Source organism: Ranitomeya variabilis, chromosome 5 (genome assembly GCF_051348905.1).
Source record: "Ranitomeya variabilis isolate aRanVar5 chromosome 5, aRanVar5.hap1, whole genome shotgun sequence".
Taxonomy (NCBI): Eukaryota; Metazoa; Chordata; class Amphibia; order Anura; family Dendrobatidae; genus Ranitomeya; species Ranitomeya variabilis.
In genome coordinates this window covers 246,265,057-246,292,616 of record NC_135236.1, presented here as the reverse complement: position 1 = coordinate 246,292,616, position 27,560 = coordinate 246,265,057, and the positions used below count along the sequence as shown (strand labels likewise).

General features: G+C 42.1%; 1 protein-coding gene across 3 annotated transcripts in view; it reads left to right on the top strand.

Annotated features, from left to right (window-relative positions):
• Positions 1-27,560, top strand: part of LOC143775621 (long-chain fatty acid transport protein 2-like) — a 255,858-nt gene that overhangs the window by 188,245 nt on the left and 40,053 nt on the right. For all 3 annotated transcript variants that reach the window (XM_077263967.1, XM_077263968.1, XM_077263966.1), the window contains 2 exons: positions 402-600; positions 11,585-11,682. In XM_077263967.1, the coding sequence (XP_077120082.1) occupies positions 402-600; positions 11,585-11,682 (297 nt within the window). The remainder of the gene's footprint in view (positions 1-401; positions 601-11,584; positions 11,683-27,560) is intronic.

Below are 27,560 nucleotides of genomic sequence, written 5' to 3'. Positions count from 1 at the left end.
TATTATGTCACAATTCCCTTTAAAAACCTTCCTTCTAACTTAGGCGCTCATGGCCACGGACTGGGTCACAGCCGCTGTGACACATGTCTTTAAGTACTGGACCTGATACCAAGTGCCCCACGGCCCTGGCGGGCGACTCAGGGGCAAAAACAGAGAACCTTGCAGAAACCCTCACAAACACGGGGAGAAGATAAAAACTCCTTGCAGATGTTGTCCTTGGTGGGATTTGAACCCAAGACCCCAGCACTGTAAAGCAGTGAGCCACCGTGCTGTCCTCATGCATTGCCGCCTCACATCTGCAGTAGGCTTATGACAGTTTATCTATTGTGCCCCAAGTTTTCCTTTTACTGATTATATTACATGGTTAGTGTTAAATGGTTAATATTTTTCCTCTGTCTTAGGTGAGACTGGACTACTGATTGCAAAACATTTGACCAGTAATCCATTCGTTGGATATGCAGGAAATAGAAGCCTGACAGAAAAGAAGATACTTCACAATGTCCTTGAAAAAGGAGATACATATTTTAACACTGGAGATTTGATCATGGTTGACAAAGAAGGGTTTATTTTCTTTCAGGATCGTGTAGGAGATACATTTCGGTAAATATTTTTTTCTAAATTTGATGCTATAAAATATGTATTAGACTCTCTAATCAATACTGGTTCAATTCCATAATTTAGTCCAGTTGAAACATATAGCGCTCAGTTTATACACAATTTTTAATTCTAACCTTTGTAATTGCCTTCTTTCATTTGTTGCTGGCATTTTGAAATGCTGCGTTTTGATAAATGACTTGAAATGTCAACAAAAAAGGCAAAAGGAAACTAAATGTTTGTATTAAAAATGCCACTGAAAAGCCTTTTATAAACATGCTTAAATACAGGATTAAATTACTCCACTTGTCAATATGCAAATTGCCTCTTCAGCGAAAAAGAGGACTTAAACTCTATAGCGCCACCTGTTGGAAGTAGCGATCCTACTAGTCACAATCAACCCTTTAACGAGTCGTGCAATATGACTTAGGATAAAAGCCAAATCAGTAGCTCAATTTGCAGACACGGTGTTTCGGGCTGTTGGCCCTCGTCAGTGCGAAGCATGAGAACTAATTTGGCTAGATGAGAGGCTCTGGACTGGGGTCTAAGGGGTAACGTTTCTCCTAAGTCATATTGCACGACTTGTTAAAGGGTTGATTGTGACTTGTAGGATCGCTACTTCCAACAGGTGGCGTTATAGAGTTTAAGTCCTCTTTTTCTCTGAAGAGGCAATTTGCATATTATATTTCCCAGAGGAGCATTACACGGTGAATAAGCCTCCTTACCTTGACAAGCCAGAGCTGGTATGTTACTCTCCACTTGTCAAGGGATGCATTATCTTGATGCTCACTTGGGTAAGGTTGACAAGTACACTGGGAAAAGTTGTAAAATTAGCTTTTTTATGGGTCATTTGCCAGTTAAACATGTATAGTGCAAATTGCAATTTCTCACATAGCCGGATATGTTTCTGAACAGTCTCAGGGTCATTAATAATGTATACATCAGTAATGTCCGCGATTAGTTAGAAGACTCCCGGGGATACAGCTGCCCAGAGGATGTCCAGAACTCAACACAGAACAATCTTAATGGTCAAACCCAAGTTAACAATGATGTTCTGTGAGTCCCACCCACCTCTGCAGTTAGCCACTGTGTACTCCAAAATGCCTTTTACACAATGCCATGTACACACTGGCTCCTCTTCCTCTGATAAGAACTTTCTCTACTAGTTTTGGACAATTTTTTAAAGTGTTCTGTACTGGACCACAAGGTCTTACTCTGTTTCACAGGGACTTCTGCACACTAGCTTTCAACTTAGCTGCTTTGCTGCATTTCTCTTTCTTGAGAGCCCTGCACATGTATGTATTTCTATTTACCGACTTACTTCTTATTCAGGCTGATTCACCTTTTATGGCCAACCAAACCAAGAATTAAACACTTTTTTTAGAGCAACCTGTCAGTTTTGATTCTAGATAGGGACCTTATTTTGTCAGGTTAACCTCCACAGGACACCATATCCATGGCTAGGGAAGGAGATGGCTAGCCTTAGGTTAGAGCACAGACAGCCTCATTTCAAGCCTATCCATTTCCTTCCATAGCCATCCTGCCCAAGGATCTGGTGACCAAGCTGCTCTCCAAAGGTCACCATATCCTTGGTCAGGATGGCTAGGGAAGGAAATGGATTGGCTTGAAAGCCACTGTCAGTGCCGTACATGAGAATGGCCATCTTTCTCAGGATCTTGGTCTTCCTCTCCTCTATTTGGCACAGGAGACTATTGCCAACTCTCAAATGGTTATGGTACTTTTTTGCAGTGTTATCCCCAATCTTCATCCACAGGTGTAATCTCTGCTGTCAGAGTGCTTATCATAGCGTATTCTGGTGCACTTCTTGTGGATGTGTTTTTTCTCAGCATTTTATAATAATTGGTTTGCATTGCCCTTTTCGTCCTCGCAAGTTTCACCTAAAACTTTGGTAAATGAAGACTAGATTGTCATACAACTTCATAGGGGTGGGTTCCACCTTTTCAGTGTTGCTGTTCGTCTCCCACTTGCAGGGCAACTCTTTCAATTACTGATTGAATGTAAAAGTACAGGTCCTAGTTGCTTGGCAACCAAGCTATGAAACTCCTGTATCTCCCATTCATACCATTATGGACACATCTGTAGTCTCCACTCTTCACTTACTTAGCATGCTGACATCATATCAAGAGAATATTACCTATTTCTCCGAAATAACAGTAGGAAGAGAATTACAAATGACAGAATTCACTGGGTTGTTGTACTCTCATACCAGTTTAGAAATGTAGTCTAACTACCTGTCCTCCTTCTGTCCTGACAAGGTTTTCTAGAGATATAATCTGGCAATTCTGAGATGCCCACAGTTGTTATTTCCCTATAGGTGGTAGTGTGCATCTTCTTTGTCTGGTTTAACCAGCGTATTTGTTCAATCACTCTGCCCTCAAATCAGACCCATTTGACATAATGTAACTGGGATAGGAGTCCATAAAACAGAATGAAATTCTTAGACATGGTTGAGTACTCATCTTTTCCCTAATACACCCTGGTTGGTACCATACCTTATACTTGAATTTGAATTATCCATGGATACCAGTACCGTTAGTGCACCTATGCAGGGTGGGCCATGCATATGGATACACCTTAAATAAAATGGGAATGGTTGGTGATATCAGCTTCCTGATTGTGGCACATTAGTATATGGGAGGGCAAAACTTTTCAAGATGGGTGGTAACCATGGCAGCCATTTTGAAGTCAGCCATTTTGGATCCAACTTTATTTTTTCCAATGGGAAGAGGGTCATGTGACACATCAAACTTATTGAGAATTTCACAAGAAAAACAATGGTGTGCTTGATTTTAACGTAACTTTACGCTTTCATTCATTATTTAAAAGTTAGAAATTGTGTTTATTGTACATTGCAGTGACTCATATTAATGTATATTATATGGAGGACTAGAGTCAGAATAGGCTAAAAGAATATTAAAGTTTGTTAATTACAAAAGAAAATAATCACAATATATATATTAATACATACAGTACAGACCAAAAGTTTGGACATACCTTCTCATTTAAAGATTTTTCTGTATTTTCATGACTAAGAAAATTGTACATTCACACTGAAGGCATCAAAACTATGAATTTACACATGTGGACTTATATACTTAATTTCAGTTGTTTCACACTTTTTTGTTATGTCTTATATTCTAGGTTCTTCAAAGTAGCCATCTTTTGCTTTGATGACAGCTTTGCACACTCTTGGCATTCTCTTGATGAGCTTCAAGAGGTAGTCACCAGAAATGGTCTTCCAACAATCATGAAGGAGTTCCCAGAGATGCTTAGCACTTGTTGGCCCTTTTGCCTTCACTCTGCGGTCCAGCTCACCCCAAACCATCTCGATTGGGTACAGGTCTGGTAACTGTGGAGGCCAGGTCATCTGGCGTAGCCCTGCATCACTCTCCTTCTTGGTCAAATCACCCTTACACAGCCTGGAGGTGTGTTTGTGGTCATTGTCCCGTTGAAAAATAAATGATGGTCCAACTAAACGCAAACCAGATGGAATCGCATGCCGCTGCAAGATGCTGTGGTAGCCATGCTGGTTCAGTATGCCTTCAATTTTGAATAAAAGCCCAACAGTGTCACCAGCAAAGCACCCCCACCATCACACCTCCTCCTCCATGCTTCACGGTGGGAACCAAGAATGTAGAGTCCATCCATGTTGTAGAGATGTGTCTGCTTCTAGAACTCTGTGTGGCATTGACCCGGTCTCTAATCTGAGCTGCTGCTAACCTGTAATTTCTGAGGCTGGTGACTCGGATAAACTTATCCTCAGAAGCAAAGGTGACTCTTGGTCTTCCTTTCCTGGGGCGGTCCTTATGTGAGCCAGTTTCTTTGTAGCGCTTGATGGTTTTTGCCACTGGACTTGGGGACAATTTCAAAGTTTTCCCAATTTTTATGACTGACTGACCTTCATTTCTTAAAGTAATGATGGCCACCCTTTTTCTTTACTTAGCTGCTTTTTTTTTGCCATAATACAAATTCTAACAGTCTATTCATTAGGACTATCAGCTGTGTATCCACCAGACTTCTGCACAACACAACTGATGGTCCCAACAGCATTTATAAGGCAAGAAATCCCACTTATTAAACCTGACAGGGCACACCTGTGAAGTGAAAACCATTCCGGTGACTACCTCTTCAAGCTCATCAAGGGAATGCCAAGAGTGTGCAAAGCAGTCATCAAAGCAAAAGGTGGCTACTTTGAAGAACCTAGAATATAAGACATAATTTCAGTTGTTTCACACTTTTTTATTAAGTATATAATTCCACATGTGTTAATTCATAGTTTTAATGCCTTCAGTGTAAATACAACTTCCATAGTCATGAAAATACAGAAAAATCTTTAAATGAGAAGGTGTGTCCAAACATTTGGTCTGTACTGTAATTATAGGTACAGTTGTGATGTAATCCCAAGGTAAAACGTTTTGGCCAGGGAATAGATCAGGACATAAGTAAGAAGTAATCTGATGTCAATAATAAGTGTAATCCGAAGATAAATAAAAGGGTCTAGATAGTAGGACAATAGCTCAATGTCTGTTAGAAAGTAACAACAGACTCATGCTGGACATATTATGTATTGAGGAGGTACTGGGTAGAAAGAGTATTCACCCATTGTATCAAATAGTCCTGTCTGCTTCAAGGCCGTGTTCCCCAATGTTCGTTTTGCATTAATGTCGCTTCCTCAGAGGCAGCCCAGTGAGAAAGTGAAATTGACAGAAAAATGCTGACTTGGACTGACTGCTAGGGGCTGTTGTTACTCAAGAATGGATTTACTGATAGAAAGATAAGTCAATGGCCATAAAGGGCACAGAGAGAAGAACACCTACTGAGGGAAAACAATACAACTGAAAATGTAAATTGCATATTGTATATTATTGACAGTGTGGAAAATAAGTATTTGATACACTGCCGATTTTGCAAGTTTTCCCACTTGGGAATACCAAAGAAAAAAGCTTCACACAAAGCAATGTAATAGAAAAAATAATTATATATCTTTATTGTACACTAATCATATAACAAGCACAGCAATTCCCAAAACTACAGGAAAAAGGATGGTGGAGTACCGCCAAACAAAATCCCCAGGTCCTATTTCATTCATGCAGCATATAGCTTGCATATGACATATAACTCAATGATTCATTTATGAGAAAAGTCTCACACCAAAACATGAAAAAAGACAGTGTCATAAAGTGCAAACAGTGCGTCAATAAATATAGACCATAAATAGTAACATATATAAGCCCCAATAGGGGTTACACAATATACGTAGGCATGCAACACTGTCACAATAAAAGGTACTGATCATGCACATGTAAAAGGACATAAGGCATAGTTACCAACAGGAGAGCGTTTAGGAGGACCCACCACACCCGACGCGCGTTTCGCAAGAAATGCTTCGTCCAGGGGTGGTTGGGTACTGGCCAGTTGGGGTATATATGCATAGAGTAACCAATGATAGAGACCAAAGCTTAATAGAAGATTCCCTGTCACCTGTGAATACACTCGGCGATCAGACGTCTGATGGTAGCGAGGAGACAGGGTCCCTGACCCCGGAAGTGAAGTAAATCTTACCGGGTAAGTAAGTATACAGCGCATGTGCACTGCCCTGTTTAGTACGTAGCGCCAGCTATGGGATAGGAAAAGGGGTGTGGCTGCAACTGCAGCCCAAACAGATCACAGCCCAGATGGCGCCACCCACATAAGTATGCCAGCATACAAGACAACGTAAGCATGCAGCGGTATAGGGAATAGCGCTGATGTGCGCTATGATCATAGGTAATCATAATACGTATGCTCGCCTTCATAACTTGTACAGTATGTAGCACCGACTCAGACGAAACAAGGAGGTATAGCTGCCACCGCCAAATCATAAAGGCATAGGCAGCGCCGCCAACCAAATAAAAATGTGACGATATAAAGAGCAAAAAAAGACCAATGTGAACAATCCACATGTGATACGCAGTGATCCGCATAAAAACGGAAAAAACCCGAACTGAATAAAAAAGAAGAAAACCAACCTAGATAAAACACATAAGGGGAAATAAAAGTTAAGTATGCAGTTAAACATGTACTAAGAAAATAGACATATGTGTGTGCTCAAAAAGGTTTTTCCCATATCTATATGTCTACCCATTTTTATTACTAAACATATGTCCAAAATCTATACAAGGTATCAGAAACCTGAACATTGTGTGACTGAATATTCATAAAGAAATATAAATAAAGTGCAAGGGTTGCTGATTGAGGAAGCTATGTCATAAGCACAGACAGAGTATCTTATTAATCGTTACAGAGGAGCACAATAGTGTACTCCACTGCTATGTGAGAAAGTGAATAAAGACTGCATGTATGCTTATAATAGACCAATACCAGAAGAATTGACACAAATAAAGAGAAATATATATATATATATATATATATATATATATCTAAATATAAATATATCTATACAAAAGAATACAAAAACCCATTATTAGGATAATATTATACACACAATTAGGAAAAAAGATAGCAATATGCCCTCAATAAAAAATGTAAATATAAAAAAGTAGATATAAAAATACATGTATAGTGCATACAGTGAATAATAGGTGACAATGTTGCATGCCTAGGGTCAATATTAAAGTGATAAAATACAAAGTCGGCACGTACAAGTCAGAAATCAGTAACTCCATAAAAAGATGACTGAGAATAGTGCATACAATATGAAACAACACACTGATGAAGAAAATGAGTCAGGATAAGTAGATTAAGTCAATTTCAGAAACGCGTCCTAGGATTCTGATGTCAAACTCGATAGCATATGACGGAACCACAGATAGATCCATGGAGTGGTCTCTAACAAAGAAAAAATATATATAATATAATTAATAACAAAAATAAAAAGACCAATTAAAAACCAACGACAGTACAGAAAGCAAACGTCAGATAAAAGAGTACTCAACATATGTATCCACACGTGTTTTCCCACTTAGAAAGAATGGAGAAGTGTGCAATTTTTATCGTAGGTACACTTCAACTTTGAGAGACAGAATTTAAAAATAATAACCAGAAAATCACATTGTATGATTTTTAAATAATTAAATTGCATTTTATTGAATGCAATAAGTATCTGATCACCACCAACCAGCAAGAATTCTGGCTCTCACAGACCTGTTAGTTTTTTTTTTAAGAATCCCTCCTACTTTACACTCATTACCTGTATTAATTGCACCTGTTTGAACTAACTACCTGTATAAAAGACACCTGTCCTCACAATTAGTCAATCCCGCTACAACCTCTCCGCCATGCCCAAGACTAAAGAGTTGTCTAAGGACACCAGGGACAAAATTGTATACCTGCACAATGCTGGGATGGGCTACAGGACAATAGTCAATCAGCTTGGTGAGAAGACAACTTATGGCGCAATTATTAGAAAATGGAAAAAACACAAGATGTCTGTCAATCTTCCTCCGTCTGGGGCTCCATGCAGGATCTCACCTCGTAGGGTAAGGATGATTTTGAGAAAGGTCATGAATAAGCCCAGAACTACACGGGAGGCCTTGTTGACTTGAAAATATCCGGGACCACAGTCTAAAACATTATCGTTATTAACACACTCCGTCATCATGGATTAAAATACTGTAGGGCATGCAAGGTCCCCTGCTCACGCCAGCAAATGTTCAGACCCATTTTATGCTTGCCAATGACTAACTGGATGATCTAGAAGTGGCATTTGAGAAGGTCATGTGGTCTGATGAGACCAAAATTGAACTTTTTGGTATTAAACTCCACTCGCCATGTTTGTAGGAATGTGAAGGATGAGTACAACCCCAATTACACTGTCCCAACTGTGAAGCATGGTGGGGGAAACATCATACTTTGGAGGTGCTTTTCTGCAAAGGGGACCGAGCGACTGCATCATATTGAAGGGGAGGATGGATGGCGTCATGTATTTCAAGATTTTGGCCAACAACCTCCTTCCCTCAGTAAGAGCATTGTAGTTGGGTTATTGCTGGGTCTTCCAGCATGACAATGACCTGAAACACACAGCCAGGGCAACTAGGAAGAGGATCTGTAAGAAGCATTTCAAAGTCCTGGAGTAGCCTAGCCAGTCTCTATACCTGAGTACAATAGAAAATGTTTGGAAGGAGCTGAAACTCAGTGTTGCCCAGCAACAGTCCAGAACCTGAAAGATCTGGAGAAGAACTGTATGGAGGAGTGGACCAGGATCCCTGCTGTAGTTTGTGCAAACTTGGTGAAGAACTACAAGAAATGACTGACCTCTGTAATTGCAAAGATTCTGTACCAAATATTAAGTTCTGTTTTTCCACTGTATGAAATAATTATTTCATGCAATAGAATATAAATTATTAATTTAAAAATCATACAATGTGATTTTCTGGATTTTTTTTTTTAGATTCTGTCTCTCACAATTGAATTCAGTGGGTAGATACACAAAAATGGACCTGAAAACACAGGTGTGATTACTCCATATGTTTGGTTAGAACTGAAATCAATAACAGAGCAGATATCCTTCAACAATATTTCTATTAAATAGTCCTTAGAGAGGGTACAGTTAGTGCTTATAAGGCTCTATATGTAAGCGAGTGTAAGTGCAGTATGTGTTAATTATGATTTTTGTTGGTATCAGTACAAGCAAGCAAATTAGGGAAAATAATTAACACATAGAGCCTTTAAAGGAATACTATCAAGTAAACTCCAATAAATACACCCTAACCACATAAGAGCTTCTCAGTCCTCCTATAGATATAGATTTAAAGTGCATATGCCGCTGTATATATCCACCTGTTAATAAGGTGCTTAGTGCTCATAAATATTAAAATGTATACTTTGGCACAAAGATTTAAAGTCTAAAGTAATTTGCATGACACCAAGGAATCAAGACTAATAGAATGCAGAGATATTGTTACTTGCAGCAGTGATAAATGCATAGTAAGAAGTGAAGGTAAGAGGTAACGGATTTATGCTCAAATATGGGTATACATGACCTGGTTGGTAGGATGACGTCGACGCGTGTTTCGCGTTAGCTTCTTCTTGTAGGGGGATCTGTGTTTTTAAAAGTTGTTTAATAAAACCTGTTATCTTTTAAATTATTTGGCAGATGTTTCCTTCTGTTTATAGGTTTAGTGATATTTGGAATTGCCAACGATAGCTAGGTCAATTACTTTAGGTTATGTGCTCTCACAATTGAAGTGTACCTATGATAAAAATTACAGACCTCTCCATTCTTTGTAAGTGTGAAAACTTGCAAAATCAGAAATGTATCAAATACTTATTTTCCCCAATGTATGTTCTGATAAATAGTGTTCTCAGTATTGTATGAGTGGGTAGGGAATTACAGTGGGAAGACTGCACTGGATGCTAGATGTTGTAAGAAGAACACTGTCTACCTGACCAATATCTTCCATTAGTAGGTGAATTTAGCTTTTCTAAAGCTCCAGGTTTTTATATTTCCGTTTTGTAATATTTTATTGACTATTACATTGTTAATTAGGACTCGCATCACATTTATAAACAGTCAAGATTAGTGTTGAGCATTCCGATACTGCAAGTATCGGGTATCGGCCGATACTTGCTGTATCGGAATTCCGATACCGAGATCCGATATTTTTGTGATATCGGGTATCGGTATCGAAACAACATTAATGTAAAAATGTGTAAAAGAGAGAATTAAAATAAAAAATATTGCTATACTCACCTCTCCGACGCAGCCTGCACCTTACCGAGGGAAGCGGCAGCGTTCTTTGTTTAAAATTCGCGCTTTTCTTTCCTTTACGTGAGTCCCGGCTTGTGATTGGTTGCGTGCCGCCCATGTGACCGGGACGCAACCAATCACAGCAAGCCGTGACGTAATTTCAGGTCCTTCAGGATTTTAAAATTACGTTCCGGCGTTGTGATTGGTTGCGTCGCAGTCACATGGGAGACGCAACCAATCACAGCAAGCCGTGACGTAATTTCAGGTCCTTAAGGATTTTTAAATTACGTCCCGGCTTTGTGATTGGTCCGCGTCCCGGCAACATGGCCGCCATTAACCAATCACAAGCCGTGACGTCACGGGAGGCTGGACACGCGCGCTTTTTAAAATGCGCGCGTGTCCAGCCTCCCGGCTTGTGATTGGTTGACCGCGGCGCAACCAATCACAAGCCGGGACGTCACGGGAGGCTGGACACGCGCCCATTTTAAAAAGCGCGCGTGTCCAGCCTCCCGTGACGTCACGGCTTGTGATTGGTTAATGGCGGCCATGTTGCCGGGACGCGGACCAATCACAGCAAGCCGTGACGTAATTTCGTCACGGCTTGCTGTGATTGGTCCGCGTCCCGGCAACATGGCGCCGTGACCAATCATAAGCCGGGACGTCACTGGAGGCTGGACACGCGCGCTTTTTAAAATGGGCGCGTGTCCAGCCTCCCGTGACGTCCCGGCTTGTGATTGGTTAATGGCGGCCATGTTGCCGGGACGCGGACCAATCACAGCAAGCCGTGACGTAATTTCGTCACGGCTTGCTGTGATTGGTCCGCGTCCCGGCAACATGGCCGCCCTGACCAATCACAAGCCGGGACTTCACGTAACCAAGTAAAAGCGCGAATTTTAAACAAACAACGCTGCCGGTTCCCTCGCTGAGGTGCAGGCTGCGTCGGAGAGGTGAGGATAGCGATATTTTTTATTTTAATTCTTTCTTTTACACATTTATATGGATCCCAGGGCCTGAAGGAGAGTTTCCTCTCCTTCAGACCCTGGGAACCATCAGGAATACCGTCCGATACTTGAGTCCCATTGACTTGTATTGGTATCGGGTATCGGTATCGGATTGGATCCGATACTTTGCCGGTATCGGCCGATACTTTCCGATACCGATACTTTCAAGTATCGGACGGTATCGCTCAACACTAGTCAAGATCTATCATCATTGTACACTGATAACAAGGAATAACTGAATTTTAAGTTTTGCCTGTTGATGTAACATGTTGTTTTCCAGGTGGAAAGGGGAAAATGTGGCAACAACAGAAGTGGAAAATTTTGTGTCAATGTTGGATTTCATTGAAGTAGCCAATGTCTATGGTGTTACAGTTCCTCGTGAGTAAAAAAAATATTGTAGTTTTGTAGATTCATATAATTTCAGCATCAATCTGGGGTAGATGATAAAGTACTAAACATGTTTAGGATATATAGACATAGAAATAAATTATTATTATTTATTATTATAGCGCCATTTATTCCATGTGAAATAGAAAGAAAAAAAACATGGAAACATAAATGGGACCACCCGCAACAAATGAAAGACAATGCTTTATTATCAGATCCAAAAAAGAACAATTTAACAGGACACAACAACAACAACGTTAAAAACAGTTAAAAACCACCAAGGATACATATGCTAGTCATGCCATAATATAGAGGCAGTGACGGCCCACAAAACATCCCCTCAAAGCATAGAGATAAGTATAATATGGCTCACAAAGAAAATCAATTGGGTAGCAACAATATATTACTAAAAAATACGGCATGGTCAGAATATCATATTAGAGACCGTGCTTATTCACAGTTCCATGTTAGAAGTAAAAAAGAAAGTTACTACAATCTGTGTGTATTCCCAATATAATCTGTTGGATTCACTCTCTCAATGTTCCTGGTTCTGCATAAACACCGTGCATACGCGTACAAATACCTCACGCGCTCGTGGTTTGATCCTAGCTTTGCTAAGCCATTGCACACGAGCGTCTCATTTTTTTGGGGCCTGCGCTTTTAGGGTTATTCACTCTACAGAGCTACTGTGCATGCGCAACGTGGAACTCTCTGCGTATGCGCGGTTTTACTTTCAATTGACTATTGACTATAGACAGACACTAACAAGATGTGCTTTCTCCCTGTTTCATTGCCGGCCAGCAGCTTTTTCTAGGTAACTAATCAATTAACCTAATTAACATTTGTTGTATATATACTCTACAATTATGGAGTATGGAGATGATATCAGGTCCAGAGAGATAGATCTGTGTGTCATCAACACAAATATGATATTGAAAGCCATAGGACTCTATGAGCTCTCCCAGGCCGGAGGTGTAGATGGAGAAGAGCTGGGGTCCTAGAACTTAACCTTGGGGGATACCAACAGATAGGGGGCAAGATGAAGTGGTGATGTGTGAGTGGGAGGCGCTGAATGTCCAGTCTGTTAGGTATGAAGAGATCCAAGATAGGGCCAAGTTTGTGATGCCAAGGGATGAGAGTATCTATAGTAAGAGGAAATGGTCCATTGTGTCGAAGGCAGAGGACAGATCCAGGAGGAGGAGTACAGAGTGGCGTGGCTTGGCTTTGGTGGTTAGTAGGTCATTGGAAACTTTAGTTACGGCACTTTTGGTTGAATGATGCTGTTTGAAGCCAGATTGTAACTAGTCAAAGAAGGACCAGAAGGAGAGGTGGGAGGACAGTTCAAGATGGACGTAATTGATACATGTTTAATGCATGAGGAAAATACACCAGTTGTTAGTGATAGGTTCAAGAGATGTGTTAGGCCGGTTTCACATTAGGGTTTGGTGGAGCTGCGGAGGGCTGCCAACTTCCTCCGTGAAGCCCCGCCCTCAGCCGCACCTCCGCCTCTAGCTCCGCCTACTTCTGCATGCGGCCGGCATGCAGCCTGCATACCTATCTTTAACATTAGGTGTGCAGGTCGTGCCGCTGTTGTATGTGGATGCTTCCGCATGCGTTGTTTTGACGATGCGGCGACCAGTGTAGGACGCAGCTTGTAGCAATTTCTTTTTTTTTTCCGCATCATCAAAACGACACATGCGGAAGCATCCGCATACAGTGGCATGACCTGCGTACCTAATGTTAAAGATAGGTACGCCTGCCGCATGCCGGCCACATGCAGAAGTAGGCAGAGCTAGCGGCGGAGGTGCGGCCGAGTGCGGGGCTTCACGGAGGAAGTCCACAGCTCCTCAAAACACTAGTGTGAAACTAGCCTTAGGATTGTGATGAAGACGGTGATGAGGCTTGAGAGGAGGTGGGATGGGATTGGATCAAGCGCACGTGGTGAGATGTGATCTGGAGAGTAGAGAGGAAAGTTAATCTGTAATGGTGGAGAAACTGGTTTTGGAAGAAGAGGGCTGAGTAGATATGAGGAGGGTCTGTGAGCATTGTAGGCCAAAGCTTTTTCTGATGTTGTATCTTCTGCTTGAAGAATGAGGCAAAGTCTTCAGCGGAGATGGAGGAGATGCTCTGTGATGGAAGACATCATTGAAAATGTTGAATAGCTGCTTAGTGTTGTGAGACAGGGAGGATATGAGAGATTAGAAGTAGGTTTGTTTTACAGCAGTGAGTGTAGACTTGAAATTGGTGAGGGACTGTATGTGACGAAGTGCTCTTTCTAATGGGATCTTTTCCATCTCCACTCAGCAACCTTGGAAGCCCACTTCAGTTCTTTAGTCAGGCTGGTGTGCTAGGGTTGCCTATTAATTATGTGAGCTATGGTATGTGTGAGGAAAGCAACCATTTCAAGAGATGCAGCTGTTGTGATATTATATAAAGCGACAGGAGCATCTACATCCTGCAAGTAACCATTGACTGCAAGAGGAAGAAGGGACTTAGAAAGTGAGTGTAAATCAAGCTGTTTGAGATTTCTGCAAGGGTGTGCAGGTTTGTTTAATGAGGATTGTGCATTTAGAAAGGAGAGGGATGAGAATGTGAGTATGTTGAGGTCAAACCTTGGGAGAGGTGAGTTAGAGATGTTAGATAAGGAAGAGAGGCAGGTGAAAGTGAGGTCCAGTTTGTGGAAAACTTATCAATATGTATTGTACTTCACAGTGAAAATGAGTTGGTATTATAGACCACTCAGAAATGTAGACGAGCACAGAACATTTTTACTTTAATGTTGTTTGCCATGTCAATAATTGTTTTTAATATGATAAATGCATTTTGCAAGAGGACAAGTTAAGTATAGCTCACTGTTTTGTGCCTTGGAAATAGTCTAACAAATCATTAACAGTTACTAGTCAGATAAAATGAAATTAAAAAATTGTCTTTCATTATATACAGTGCATGTATAACAGCAATTCAAAAAAAGTTTAATAAAATGTAAATAAAATACAAATGCAAATATTTGGAACTCTCACTATAGCCACAGTTTTATTCACAACAGAACATTGAAAAAAGATTAGAAGGTGAAAGTAAGACATTTTTCCATTTAATCTGAAGAACTCATTTAAAAATTGATGGCAACAACACATCTCAAAAAAGTTGAAACAGGGCCATGTCTACCATTGTGTAGCGTATTGTATTTAAGTGTCTGTGAAGTGAGGAGACCAACTGCTGGAATTTGGAGAGCGGAATGTTCTTCAATCTTATTTGATGTAAGATTTTAGCTGCTCAACAGTCCTGGGTCCTATGTGCTGGATTTTTTGCTTCATAATGCTCCAAATATTTTCTATTGGTGAAAGGTATGGACTGCAAGGGGCCAGATAATCACCTGAACTCTTCTTCTGTGAAGCCATGCTGTTGTGATGGATGCAGTATGTGATTTCGCACTGTCTTAATGAAATATACAAGGCCTTTCCTGAAGTAGAAGTTGTCTGGATGAGAGAATATGTTGTTTTAAAAGTTCTGTACAATGCACAACATTGCATACACAAGGATTGGAGTACATAGTCCAAGATGAAATATAAAAATATTATATTCACGATTAGACATACAAGGCAGCAATTAATATAAAAAAATGCATCAAGGAACAAAGTAATTCAAATCAGATAGCAGGTACCAAAAAGAGGGAAAGCGTGAGTATCACAAATATGGTTTAGGGTAGGGAGAGTGTAAACTGAATTACAATTCTACATAAGGTGACAGTGCAGCATAATAGTAAAGATCGGTGTCCTAAGCCATTACTCATGGGGATCAGGTCACATTGTAAGTAGTTAAACCCTAAATCCCACTACCAGTATTACTAATGGCTAAATACACCCATCGGTAAGGAGCTCTTAGCCCTATTCTGATTTGTGAGACCACGCGCACAGCCCCAATGCTTGTTTTGCTTTGGCTTCCTCTGGGGGCCCGTAGTAAGGTGTCCCAATGCCCCTTAAATATACCTCTACCAGATGTAAGTGCTATTGATTAGGTGTGGTGAATGTGTCGGACAATGAGCGCCAGAAGTTGCATCACCTCCTGGCGCCATTGTGGGGGTGCGGGTCACGGGGAAATCCCCAATGACGTCAATGACTCGCACACATGACTTCCGTGCATCGGAAGTGATGCTCCAATATGCATTGCGTCGGACACATGCACACTAATCAACAGCAGTGTAATTAGAGATGGTAAGTAATGCCCCCAAATCAGCGCTTTATGCTCCATTTTGTAAAAAACACCATCGAAAAACAGGCAAAAGTGCTTACCTGTCTAGGCCTCAAATCAAATGCACTATCATGGTGCAGAGGGCCCAAGTAAAGATGGCGACTACACAGGTGAGATAATATGAACTGAGACAGCCAGCCTACAATCAGGGTTTGGCCGCTTGGCCCACCAGTGCAAAATAAATAATCTGCAGCAATGTTCACACAGAGTATGCACAGCATCTGGATCATAGCCTATTAGTAACGCCCTGTGGCGGGCTGCCCAGTGCTAAATGTAATGCGTCCAGTGTGAACTGAGGCCACAACTTACAAAGCCATCAGGGCCCAACTGCACTTCAAAAAGTAAAAGTATGAAAAGGGCCCTCTGCACCACGATAGTGCATTTGATTTGAGTCCTAGACAGGTAAGCACTTTTGCCTGTTTTCCTGTGGTGTTTTTTCCAGTATAGTGGAGGTTTTTCCTCCTTTTTTTCCTACTGTTTTGGTTTTTGCTGTTAGATAAGGACTGGCAAGCGTGAGGACCCGTGACATGGGTTGTCAGCTTACGTATTGTGGCTATAATATTAACTAATACCTTACATATTTTGATATGTTCTTTTGCACTTTTTTACTTTTACTTTTTGAGATGCAGTTGGGCCCTGCTGGCTTTGTAAGTTGTGGCCTCTGTTCACACTGGACGCATTACATTTAGCACTGGGTAGCCCGCCACAGGGCGTTACTAATAGGCTATGATCCAGATGCTGTGCATACTCTGTGTGAACACTGCTGCAGATTATTTATTTGCATTGGTGTGCCAAGCGGCCAATCCCTAATTGTAGGCTTGCTGTCTCATTTGGTATTACCGCACCTGTGTAGTCGCAATCTTTACTTGGGCCCTCTGCACCGTGATAGTGCATTTGATTTGAGTCCAAGACAGGTAAGCACTTTTGCCTGTTTTCTGTTGTGCTTTTTCCAGTATAGTGGAGTTTATTTCCTCCTTTTTTTCCTCCTGTTGTGGTTTATCCTCTATTTTGTGTATGGGCATTAGTATGGGCATATATCCGATACTATAGCTACCAGCCAATGAAGATTAGTATATGGGCAATTAAAAGGCAGTCATTGTATCATGCAGCAGTAAGTATTATGCATTGTATCTCAGTGATCATCAATAGAGACATTAAATATAAAGGAAAAGCATAATTTGTGCTAAAATATGAAGCACATGAAACATTGATTTTTAAAGTGACAGGGTGTATATTATAAATACATTGTGAAGAACATCAAGATTCCATATACAGTTGTGCTCAACTGTGTTTTCTTTTTTTAAATCATAATGACAACCCAAAACATCCAAATGAACATGATCAAAAGTTTACATACCCCATTTCTTAATACCATGTCTTTTGTGGTAGTTGTGGATGAGGTTCTTTATTTTCTCAGATGGTAAAGCTGCCCACTCTTCTTGGCAAAAAGCCTCCAGTTCTTGTAAATTCCAGGGCTGTTTAGCATGAACTGAACTGTTCAGCAGTGTGATCTTTTCCATCTCTGCTCAGCAAATCTGGAAGCCCGCCTCAGTTCTTTGGTCAGGCTGGTGTGCCAGGGTTGTCTGTTGATTTTGTGAGCTTTGGTATGTGTGAGAGCTGCAGCTATTGTGGTGTTATATAAAGTGGCAGCAGAATCCGCATTGTGTAGGGAACTTATGTCTAGAGATGAGCGAATATTTCAAAGTTCGATTTGGATTACGTTCTTCGAATTTGAAATATTTGCCGATTAATTCATCGAATGTTAGCTGATCATAGCTGAACACCATTATAGTCAATGGGAGGCAAAAACAAACGCATGCACAATACCTTAGAACAGTCCCAAATGCTGCCAAAACACATCAAATGAGGGACAGACACCAGGAAAGCGGCCTTAATTTACCCACAGTACAAGTTGCAGCATGGAACTACAGCAATCAGCCAGGCATGAGGTATTGGGATCTGGGACAGCATTTACAGTTTTACAATGAACATCACAGTAAGACGAGGTGGGTGATGGATCAGTGTAGGACCTCTTTGATGGGAGCCCTGATAACACATGCAACACCTCTACCTGATTTCATGCTGAGGCACACTCAGGTTTTCTAGACTACCATTATCAGAAAAATTTAAGGATAGTAACACGGATCGTTGAGTGCAAGCAAGTGGAGGCCTGACGGGCTCGGAGGCCTACTGCTACAGGCATCATGCATGAAGGAGACCTAACCGGGAGTGTTCACATTTCCAAAAATTATTGGCAGACACCACAAAAGTGGCATCAATTTCACAACAGTAGAAATAGTAGAATAGGGACCAACGGGTCTTTCTCTACACCCAATCCAGCAGATGACTACTGTACAAGGTGTGGTCACATTTAAAGAAACAAGGGCCTTACACCACAGACGTGGCATCAATTTCACCACAGTAGAAATAGTCTAATAGGGACCAACAGGTCTTTCTCTACACCCAATCCAGCAGATGGACACTCAACAAGGAGTGTTCACATTTTTAAAATTTTTTAGCATACACCACCAAAGTGGCTTCAATTTCCCTACAGTAGAAATAGTAGAATAGGGACTGACAGGTCTTTCACTACACCCGATCCAGCAGATCGACAGCCAACTTGAAGTGTTCAGATTTTAAAAAATGAGGGCCTGACACCAATGAAGTTGAATAACTTTCACAAGAATAGAAATAGTATAATTGGGACCGACACGTCTTCCACTACAGCTAACTCAGCAGATGTAGACCAACCATGACTGTACACATTTCCGCAAATGTGTGTTAACATCAGCAGCAGCAGCAGCCACAGAAGCAACACTAAAGATATCACAGAGTGCAGTTATGTGACATTAATGCAAAACACTAAAAATGCAATATCACCTAGTCTGTACAGTATGTGATTGGGGAGCAAAAGTTCTTGGAGATCCATGACTTGTTCATCTTAATGAAAGTTAGCTGGCTGCCGGGCACAATAAAACCTCCAAGGCATGTGAGGCGAGCTCAGGCCACTCATCCATTTTGAAAGACCAAAATGTAAAAGGGTGCAAACCCTCCCAGATGGTATTGATATTTAGTTCTAGATACTCCTACACCATCCACTCCATTGGTTCACCATGTGTAAGACTTGGACTCTGCTGTGCTGGTGCACGAGTTGGTCTAAAAAAGTGTCAAAGTACTCACAGAAATTGCTTCTTCCACTTCCACTTCCACCGCTGCTGCTGCTACTGTTTTGGCGTTGACTAATTCACGGGTCAGAGGTTGTAAGTCTACAGTTGCGATGCGAACTGTGTGCTTCACTGCTGTCTTGGGGAAAAGCTCTCTTAAGATTGTATAAAAGCGTGTTTTGATACTCCAGCATTCACAGGTCCCTTTCTAGGGCGGGAATCATTTGGCAAAATTTGGTTTTATAACATGGGTCTAATAAAGTGGCAACCCAGTAGTCCGCATTATTCCTAATCATTACAGTATGGGGATCATGTTGTAGATAGTGCAGCAAGAAGGCACTCATATGTCAGGCTCTACCATGAGGTCCGAGCCCATGCTGTGTTGGTGGCTGGGTAACAGTGAGGCTCATTTCCTCTGTCCCCTCCAGCCAACTCCAACCAACAGAGAGGGAAGGATTATCTTCTTTGCCCGACAGTTGCTCACCCATTACCTCTTCCTCCTCCATTTGTTCCTCAGATCTTGCACCTTCGATAACAGTTTATCTGCTATCATCACCAGCCCCCCTCGATCGCAGTACACAACCTCCATTGGCACTTGCTTGTGTGACGACAGTCTTGAACTTCGAGACAATGTTATCCCTTCCGCAGCCTCCTCTGCTTCCTCCTCTTCTTCTGGGACCACCATCTCCTCCCGCAGGCTATTCAAAGGCTGCTCCAGCATATAAATGACCGGAATAGAGATGGTGATGATGGCGTCGTCAGCGCTATCCATCTTAGTAGCCATTTCAAAACTGTGCAGAGGGGTGCAGAGGTCCTTAGTCTGTGCCCACTTTTTAAGCATGATATGAGCCACCTCCGTACTGTGTTGGCCTGGGCTATGCGGCATGACATACTGTGTCAGGGCTTGTTGCTGCTGCCACAGTCACTGCAACATGTGCCCATGTGTCGGCACATCGCATATCAACCTGTTAACTGACATGGACAAAGACCTCTGTATTGATGCAAGTCGATGACCAGAGGGGTGCGAACAGCAGAAATGAGCACACAGCTTATGTGCTTTCTGGAGCAGGTCACCCAGGCAAGAATAGTGGATTAGAAAATGCTGCACCACCAGGTTGAGGACGTGAGCCATGCAAGGCATGTGTGTGAGCTGGCCTCACCTTAGGACTGCCACAAGGTTCACACCATTATTGGGCACAGCCTTCCCTGGATGCAGATTCAGCAGAGACAGCCATTGATCAAATTCAGCTTGGAGAGCTGTCCCCAACTCTTCAATTGCATAACTGCTATCTCCAAGGCATGTCAATTTTAAGACTGCCTGATTGCGTTGAGCCCTGGCTGCGCAGTATGGAGGTGATGGGGGTTCACTATGCACTGTTGGAACACGTATCTCGTGAAGGCAGAGGTTAAGGGCACAGGTGGAGGCCCTAGAGGAGATAGAGGAGGAGGCAGAAGCAGTGGAGGAAGTGTTAAATGTAGAAGTTTGGCCTGCAAGCCTTGGGGAATCTAAGATTTGTGGAGCAGCACCTGTCCTCACAGCCTCCAGAGTCACCCAGTGCCCAGTCAGCGAGATGTAACGCCCTTGGCCATGCTTACTCGTTCAAGTGTCTATGTTGAAATGCACCCTGGCAGACAGAGATTTTGTCAAGGAATGGGTGGTGTTGTCTGCTACATGCTGAGGTAGCGCAGGCACAGCTTTCTTCGAAAAATAATGGCATATGTGTAATTGTTACTGGGGGACTGCAACGGCTATCAGCTTTCGGAAACCGTCAGTATCCACCAGGCAGAAATGCAGCAATTCCATGGCCAACAAATTGGAAATGGTGGAGTTCAACCTCTTAACTTTGTCATGCGTAGGAGGAAACAATCTTTTCCATGACCACAACCGCGGAACTTTGGGCTGGCTGCAATGCTATGAGAGAGCAGAACCGGACAAACTGCTGGACCATGAGAGAGGTGCAGGCAGAGATGTTGGTGTGGATTGAGAAACTTGTGGTGTGATCGTTCAATTAGATTGGTCAAAAACAGCAAGTATGTCTGCTTCCGTTACAGCTGAAGGTGGCCTCTCAGTCAGAGTGACTTGATCAGGTAAAGAACCCGAGGTTCTACGGTCAAAGACATGTGTCTCAATAGTTGGCATGGTAACAGAGGAGGAGGAAGCAGCAGATGCAGTTGATGTGGTGCAACGTAACCTCCTCATCTTCCTCCTCAGATGACAGACTCAGCTGTGTGCTTCTATGTTCATGCCAACTGAGATCTAACACCTCATCATCATCCTCAATGTTATCACATTCCTGGCCATTGGAGTCAGTCTCCTCCTTTTCTTGCCCTGACAGTGCAGTACAGTTCACATGAGCCTCAGATATCTGAGTTTCATCAGGATCACCTCCACCCAGGGATTAACGTCTGATGACAAGTGTCAGGATGCTGTTGGGACCCTGTACTTCTTTCTGACCCAGATCCAAGTTAAAGAATTTTGGGCATCGGTGCAGATTTCCTCATCTTGACTCTGCAGAGCTTTTGAGTACACTTCTGATGAACATGGCATAGAATGTGTGAATAGCTCTTAAAAATCACCCATCTTTGGTTCCTTGCAGTCAGTTGAAAATTTGGATAGTTGGGACACGGGGGGAAGCAAGGGGATTTTGGGTGCCACATACAGTTAGGTCCATATATATTTGGACAGAGACAACATTTTTCTCATTTTGGTTATAGACATTACCACAATGAATTTTAAACAAAACAATTCAGATGCAGGTGAAGTTCAGACTTTCAGCTTTCATTTGAGGGTATCCACATTAAAATTGGATGAAGGGTTTAGGAGTTTCAGCTCCTTAACATGTGCCACCCTGTTTTTAAAGGGACCAAAAGTAATTGGACAGATTCAATAATTTTAAATAAAATGTTCATTTCTAGTACTTGGTTGAAAACCCTTTGTTGGCAATGACTGCCTGAAGTCTTGAACTCATGGACATCACCAGACGCTGTGTTTCCTCCTTTTTGATGCTCTGCCAGGCCTTCACTGCGGTGGTTTTCAGTTGCTGTTTGTTTGTGGGCCTTTCTGTCTGAAGTTTAGTCTTTAACAAGTGAAATGCATGCTCAATTGGGTTGAGATCAGGTGACTGACTTGGCCATTCAAGAATATTCCACTTCTTTGCTTTAATAGACTCCTGGGTTGCTTTGGCTTCATGTTTTGGGTCATTGTCCATCTGTAGTATGAAACGACGACCAAGTTTTGCTGCATTTGGCTGGATCTGAGCACACAGTATGGCTCTGAATACCTCAGAATTCATTTGGCTGCTTCTGTCCTGTGTCACATCATCAATAAACACTAGTGACCCAGTGCCACTGGCAGCCATGCATGCCCAAGCCATCACACTGCCTCCGCCGTGTTTTATAGATGATGTGGTATGCTTTGGATCATGAGCTGTACCAAGCCTTCGCCATACTTTTCTCTTTCCATCATTCTGGTAGAGGTTGATCTTGGTTTCATCTGTCCAAAGAATGTTCTTCCTGAACTGTGCTGGCTTTTTTAGATGTTTTTTAGCAAAGTCCAGTCTAGCCTTTTTATTCTTGACACTTATGAGTGGCTTGCACCGTGCAGTGAACCCTCTATATTTACTTTCATGCAGTCTTCTCTTTATGATAGATTTGGATATTGATACGCCGACCTCCGGGAGAGTGTTGGTCACTTGGTTGGCTGTTGTGAAGGGGTTTCTCTTCACCATGGAGATTATTCTGCGATCACCCACCACTATTGTCTTCCGTGGGCGCCCAGGTCTTTTTGCATTGATGAGATCACCAGTGCTTTCTTTCCTTCTCAGGATGTACCAAACTGTACATTTTGCCACTCCTAATATTGTAGCAATTTCTCGGATGGGTTTTTTCTCTGTTTTCACAGCTTAAGAATGGCTTGTTTCACCTTCATGGAGAGCACTTTTGACCGCATGTTTACTTCATAGGAAAACCTTCCAAATGCAAGCACCACACCTCAAATCAACTCCAGGCCTTTTATCTGCTTAGTTGAGAATGACATAATGAAGGGATTGCCCACACCTGTCCACGAAATAGCCTTGGAGTCAATTGTCCAATTACTTTTGGTCCCTTTAAAAAACAGGGTGGCACAGGTTAAGGAGCTGAAACTCCTAAACTCTTCATCCAATTTTAATATGGATACCCTCAAATGAAAGCTAAAAGTCTGAACTTCAACTGCATCTGAATTGTTTTGTTTAAAATTAAATTGTGGTAATGTCTATAACCAAAATGAGAAAAATGTTGTCTCTGTCCAAATATATTTGGACCTAACTGTATGTGGACTGTACTGGGTGTGATGTTGAGGTGGAGGAAGAGGAGGAAAGGCCACTTGAAGCTGCACTTGCCATCCACTCAAGTACATGCTCTTTCTGGGCATCATCGACAAGGTGTTCCGCTTTGAGACTGCCAAAGAAAAGTAGTGGTGTAGTCTGTCCAGTAACATAAGTGGTCAGTTGTCTTTGCATAGGACGTGACGTTGCTTCACTAGTGCTTTCACCAACATTACCACCTACCCCACATACACCTTGAACACCAAGCCTAAGTCTCATTCCACCACGGTCTCACTTTTTCCCAGTCATGTTGCTCAGATAGTGTGGTAGGAGCACAGTATTAACAACCAAAAATTAGATTTTAAACTCTGCACCACCTCTGCAAACAGCTGAATTTCAGCTGCAGTAAATTCAAAGTTGAAATATGGCGTGCTGTATTGTGTTAGTCACAGAAAAAAATTTTTTTATTTGGACCAAGGATTAGGCCTCTATAACACACTAGATGATACAAACTATTTTTCAAGTCAGGTCCCTTACTGTATGACGTTAATAAAAGAAGAACTTTTTTTGTGGCCTATTTATCAGGCCTCTATAACACAATTGATGCTACAAACTCTTTTTAACCTCTTTACCCCCGAGGGTAGTTTGCACGGTAATGAACAGGCCAATTTTTACAATTCTGACTACTGTACCTTTATGAGGTAACAACTCTGGAATGCTTCAACGGATCTTGGCGATTCTGAGATTATTTATTCATAACATATTGTACTTCATGGTAGTGGTAAAATTTCTTCGATATAACTTTCATTTATTTGTAGCAAAAAAAATGGAAATTTCGTGAAAATTTGGAAAACTTTGCAATTTTCAAACTGAATTTTTATGCCCATTTGAAAACATTTTTTTTTGTTAGGCAGATATAAGGGTCAAAAGTTGACCACCGATTTCCCATTTTTACAACAAAATTTACAAAACCATTTTTTTAGGGACCACCTCACATTTGAAGTCACTTTAAGGGATCTATATGGCTGAAAATACCCAAAAGTGACACCATTCTAAAAACTGCACCCACCATGCTGATCAAAACCACATTCAAGAAGTTTATTAACCGTTCAGATGTTTCACAGGAGCAGAAGCAACGTTGAAGGAAAAAATGAACATTTAACTTTTTAGTCACAAAAATGATCTTTTAGCAGCAATTTTTTTATTTTCACAAGCGTGAAAGGAGAAAATGGACAGATATGTTTGTTGGGCAATTTCGCTTGAGTACAACGATACCCCATATGTTGGGGAAAACCACTGTTTAGGCGCACGGCAGGGCTCTGAAGGGAAGGAGCGCCATTTGACTTTTTCAATCCAAAATTGGCTGCTATTGGGATCGGACACCATGTCGCGTTTGGAAAGCCCCTGATGTGCCTAAACAGTTGAAATCCCCCACAAGTGACCCTATTTTGGAAACTAGACCCCCCACAGAACTTATCTAGATGTGCCTAAACAGTGGCAATGCCCAACAAGTGCCCCCTTTTGGAACTAATCTACTGTTTCCTGGTATGTGAATTTTATAATGTAGTGGCATACGCGAGGTGTGCAGTGTTTGTCAGGTTGTCATATGTCAGTTGCGTAGTGTTTGCCATGTTGTCATACATCAGAAGTTAATTTAGTATGTAAGTCAGAAATGAATTTAGTAGAGCATGGAGGTGTGGTACAGTTTGAAGCATTCTTTCATACACAGGCCAGGTTTTTCGGGGCAGGTGTCACTTTGATAAATGGTGTCCTTGCGTATTCCCCTTTTGTAACACACTCGGCACCTTTTTTGCAACTTACCTTTTTTCCAGTTTAAGGGACCTCCCCGGGAAATGCTGATCTGGTACGATACGAGCACCTTCAGTTCCGGAAGTACTGGGGCCCTCTCTTTCCTGAGTGCCAAATATCAGGGCCTTAATCACTATCTCCTGGAACTGAAGGTATGACGTATCGGTGTGGCATGCACATCATGACAGCAGGAAAGTGTTAAGCATTGCCATCTGTACGATGTGCATGGCCAGCTTTTTGCACAACACCTTGCCTTGGCCTTTCTCAAAGCACTGTACAGTTGGAGGAGTTCATCAGAGAGATCAATACACCTTGTCGTTGTACTTACATTGGGCTCTGCTGTCACCCCTTTTGAGCATCTGCCCAAGCAGCATTTTCGGGAGGCCTCTCTGATTTTTGCAGACAGTACCACAGGTTGCGGTACCTCGTGCAGAGAGGGATTTGAAGAATGGGATGCTGATATAAAAGTTATCTGTGTAGAGGTGATAACCTTTATCCATTAGTAGGTGCACCAAATCCCACACAATTTTTCAACTTGCTCCTAGGACAAGGGGGCATTCAGGGGGTTCAATCCGGGTGTCTTCCCTTCATAAACTCTAAACCTGTGGGTTTACCCTGAGGTACTCTCCACAGCTTATAGAGTTTAATTCTATACCTGGCCCTCTTGCTGTGCAGGTACTGATGGAATCTGAGCCTTCCCTTAAAAGGAAACTAAGGACTCATCCACTCAGATGTCCCTTTATGGCATGTATACTTCAGCAAATGTTTTGTTGAAGTGTTCGATGACCGGCCAAACTTTGAACAGATGGCCATAGTTGGGGTCATCTCGTAGGGGACACTGTGCATTATCGGTATAATGCAGGAATTTGTGTATGGCCTCAAAACGCATCCGGGCCGTGACCATTCGGAACACTGGAGTATTGTATAAAACATCAATACTCCAATATTGTCGAAGTTCTGGCTTCTTCAGGATCCCCATGTGAAGGACCAGGCCCCAAAACTGCATCATTTCAACTGCATCTACAGGAGACCAGTTAGAAAATGATGAACCAGGGTTCTGTGCCAAAAATTGATGAGCATATAAATTAGTTTGACCTACCATGAGGTTAACAAAAGTCTCAGAGAAAAAGACTTTGAAAAAGTCTAGTTCTGTGAGGCCGGTAGTGTCAAACTTGATTCCTGATTTTGCCACAAAATCAATAATCAGTGGCTCATAATTTTTGGGGGGTGAGGTCCATATGGGTCCATAATGAGGTGTGCTGGTTCATCTTCTGGAATGGTGAGCACTGCTCGACCTTCTATCCTGGGACGTGTGCCTGGCAGTTCAGCAGGACCTGAGGAGGAAGATGAGGAGGAGGAAGAGGACGATGAATCTGAGAAATAAAGAAATGTGAGATCCTCTCCCTCGCTAACAGTGTTGGAGGCAAGGAAATCATATGCCTCCTCCACTGAATAGCGTTGTTGGGACAAACTGGAAGGGTGGGACAACTTTTTTTTATGAATATGGTGATTGTGTCAGTACTTTATTTTTAACTGTGTGGGGGGAAGATAGTGCTTGGTGTAAACGTTTGTCTGAAAGGAAAAAACTAAAAGAAAAAAGCACAACCAGAGAGAAAAAAAAACTATGTGAAAGGAAAAGTGTAAAACAATAGGCATGAGCACTGATGAGTGAACTGTGTCACTAATCAAAGCTCGGCAGCTTCTGCATGTGCGCACGGTGGTGGTAATGAAGCAATGTGTCTAAAACAGCAGACACGAGCTATGATGAGTGAACTGCATCACCTATTAAAATTTGGCTGCTGGATGTGCGCACGGAGGTAGCACAAGGGGGGATGAGTAAGAGAAATGGAAAACAGCAGGCTCTGATGAGTGAACTGCATCAATAATCTAAGCTCAGCGGCTTCTGGATGTGCGCGATGGGGCGAGAAAGCAAAATGGAAAACAGCAGGCATGAGCTCTGATGAGTGAACTGCATCACTAATCAAAGGCTTCTAAATGTGCTCACAGTGGCAGTGCAAAGGGGGGTAGAGGGCGAAAGGGAAGGGGGGATGGGAGGGATTGGGTTGGATGAAGAGAAATCGGGCAGGGATCAGGGATCAAAACACTTACAGTTGTTGTCTCTCTTCTGTCTTGTCTTCTTTCTTCTCTGTTCTTTGTTCAGCAGGGATTGTGGTGTCGCAGTCTTCTGTGGCGCCACATGGCCCAGCACAGCAGCAGATCCTGTAGCGTGACCGCTCTGCAGGATTCCTCAGCTAGTGTGAGGATCTGCAGAGTGGTCACAGACAGGTGACAGACAGGTCATACCGCTGCTGTGCCCTGTCATTGGTGTGATTGATGATGACAT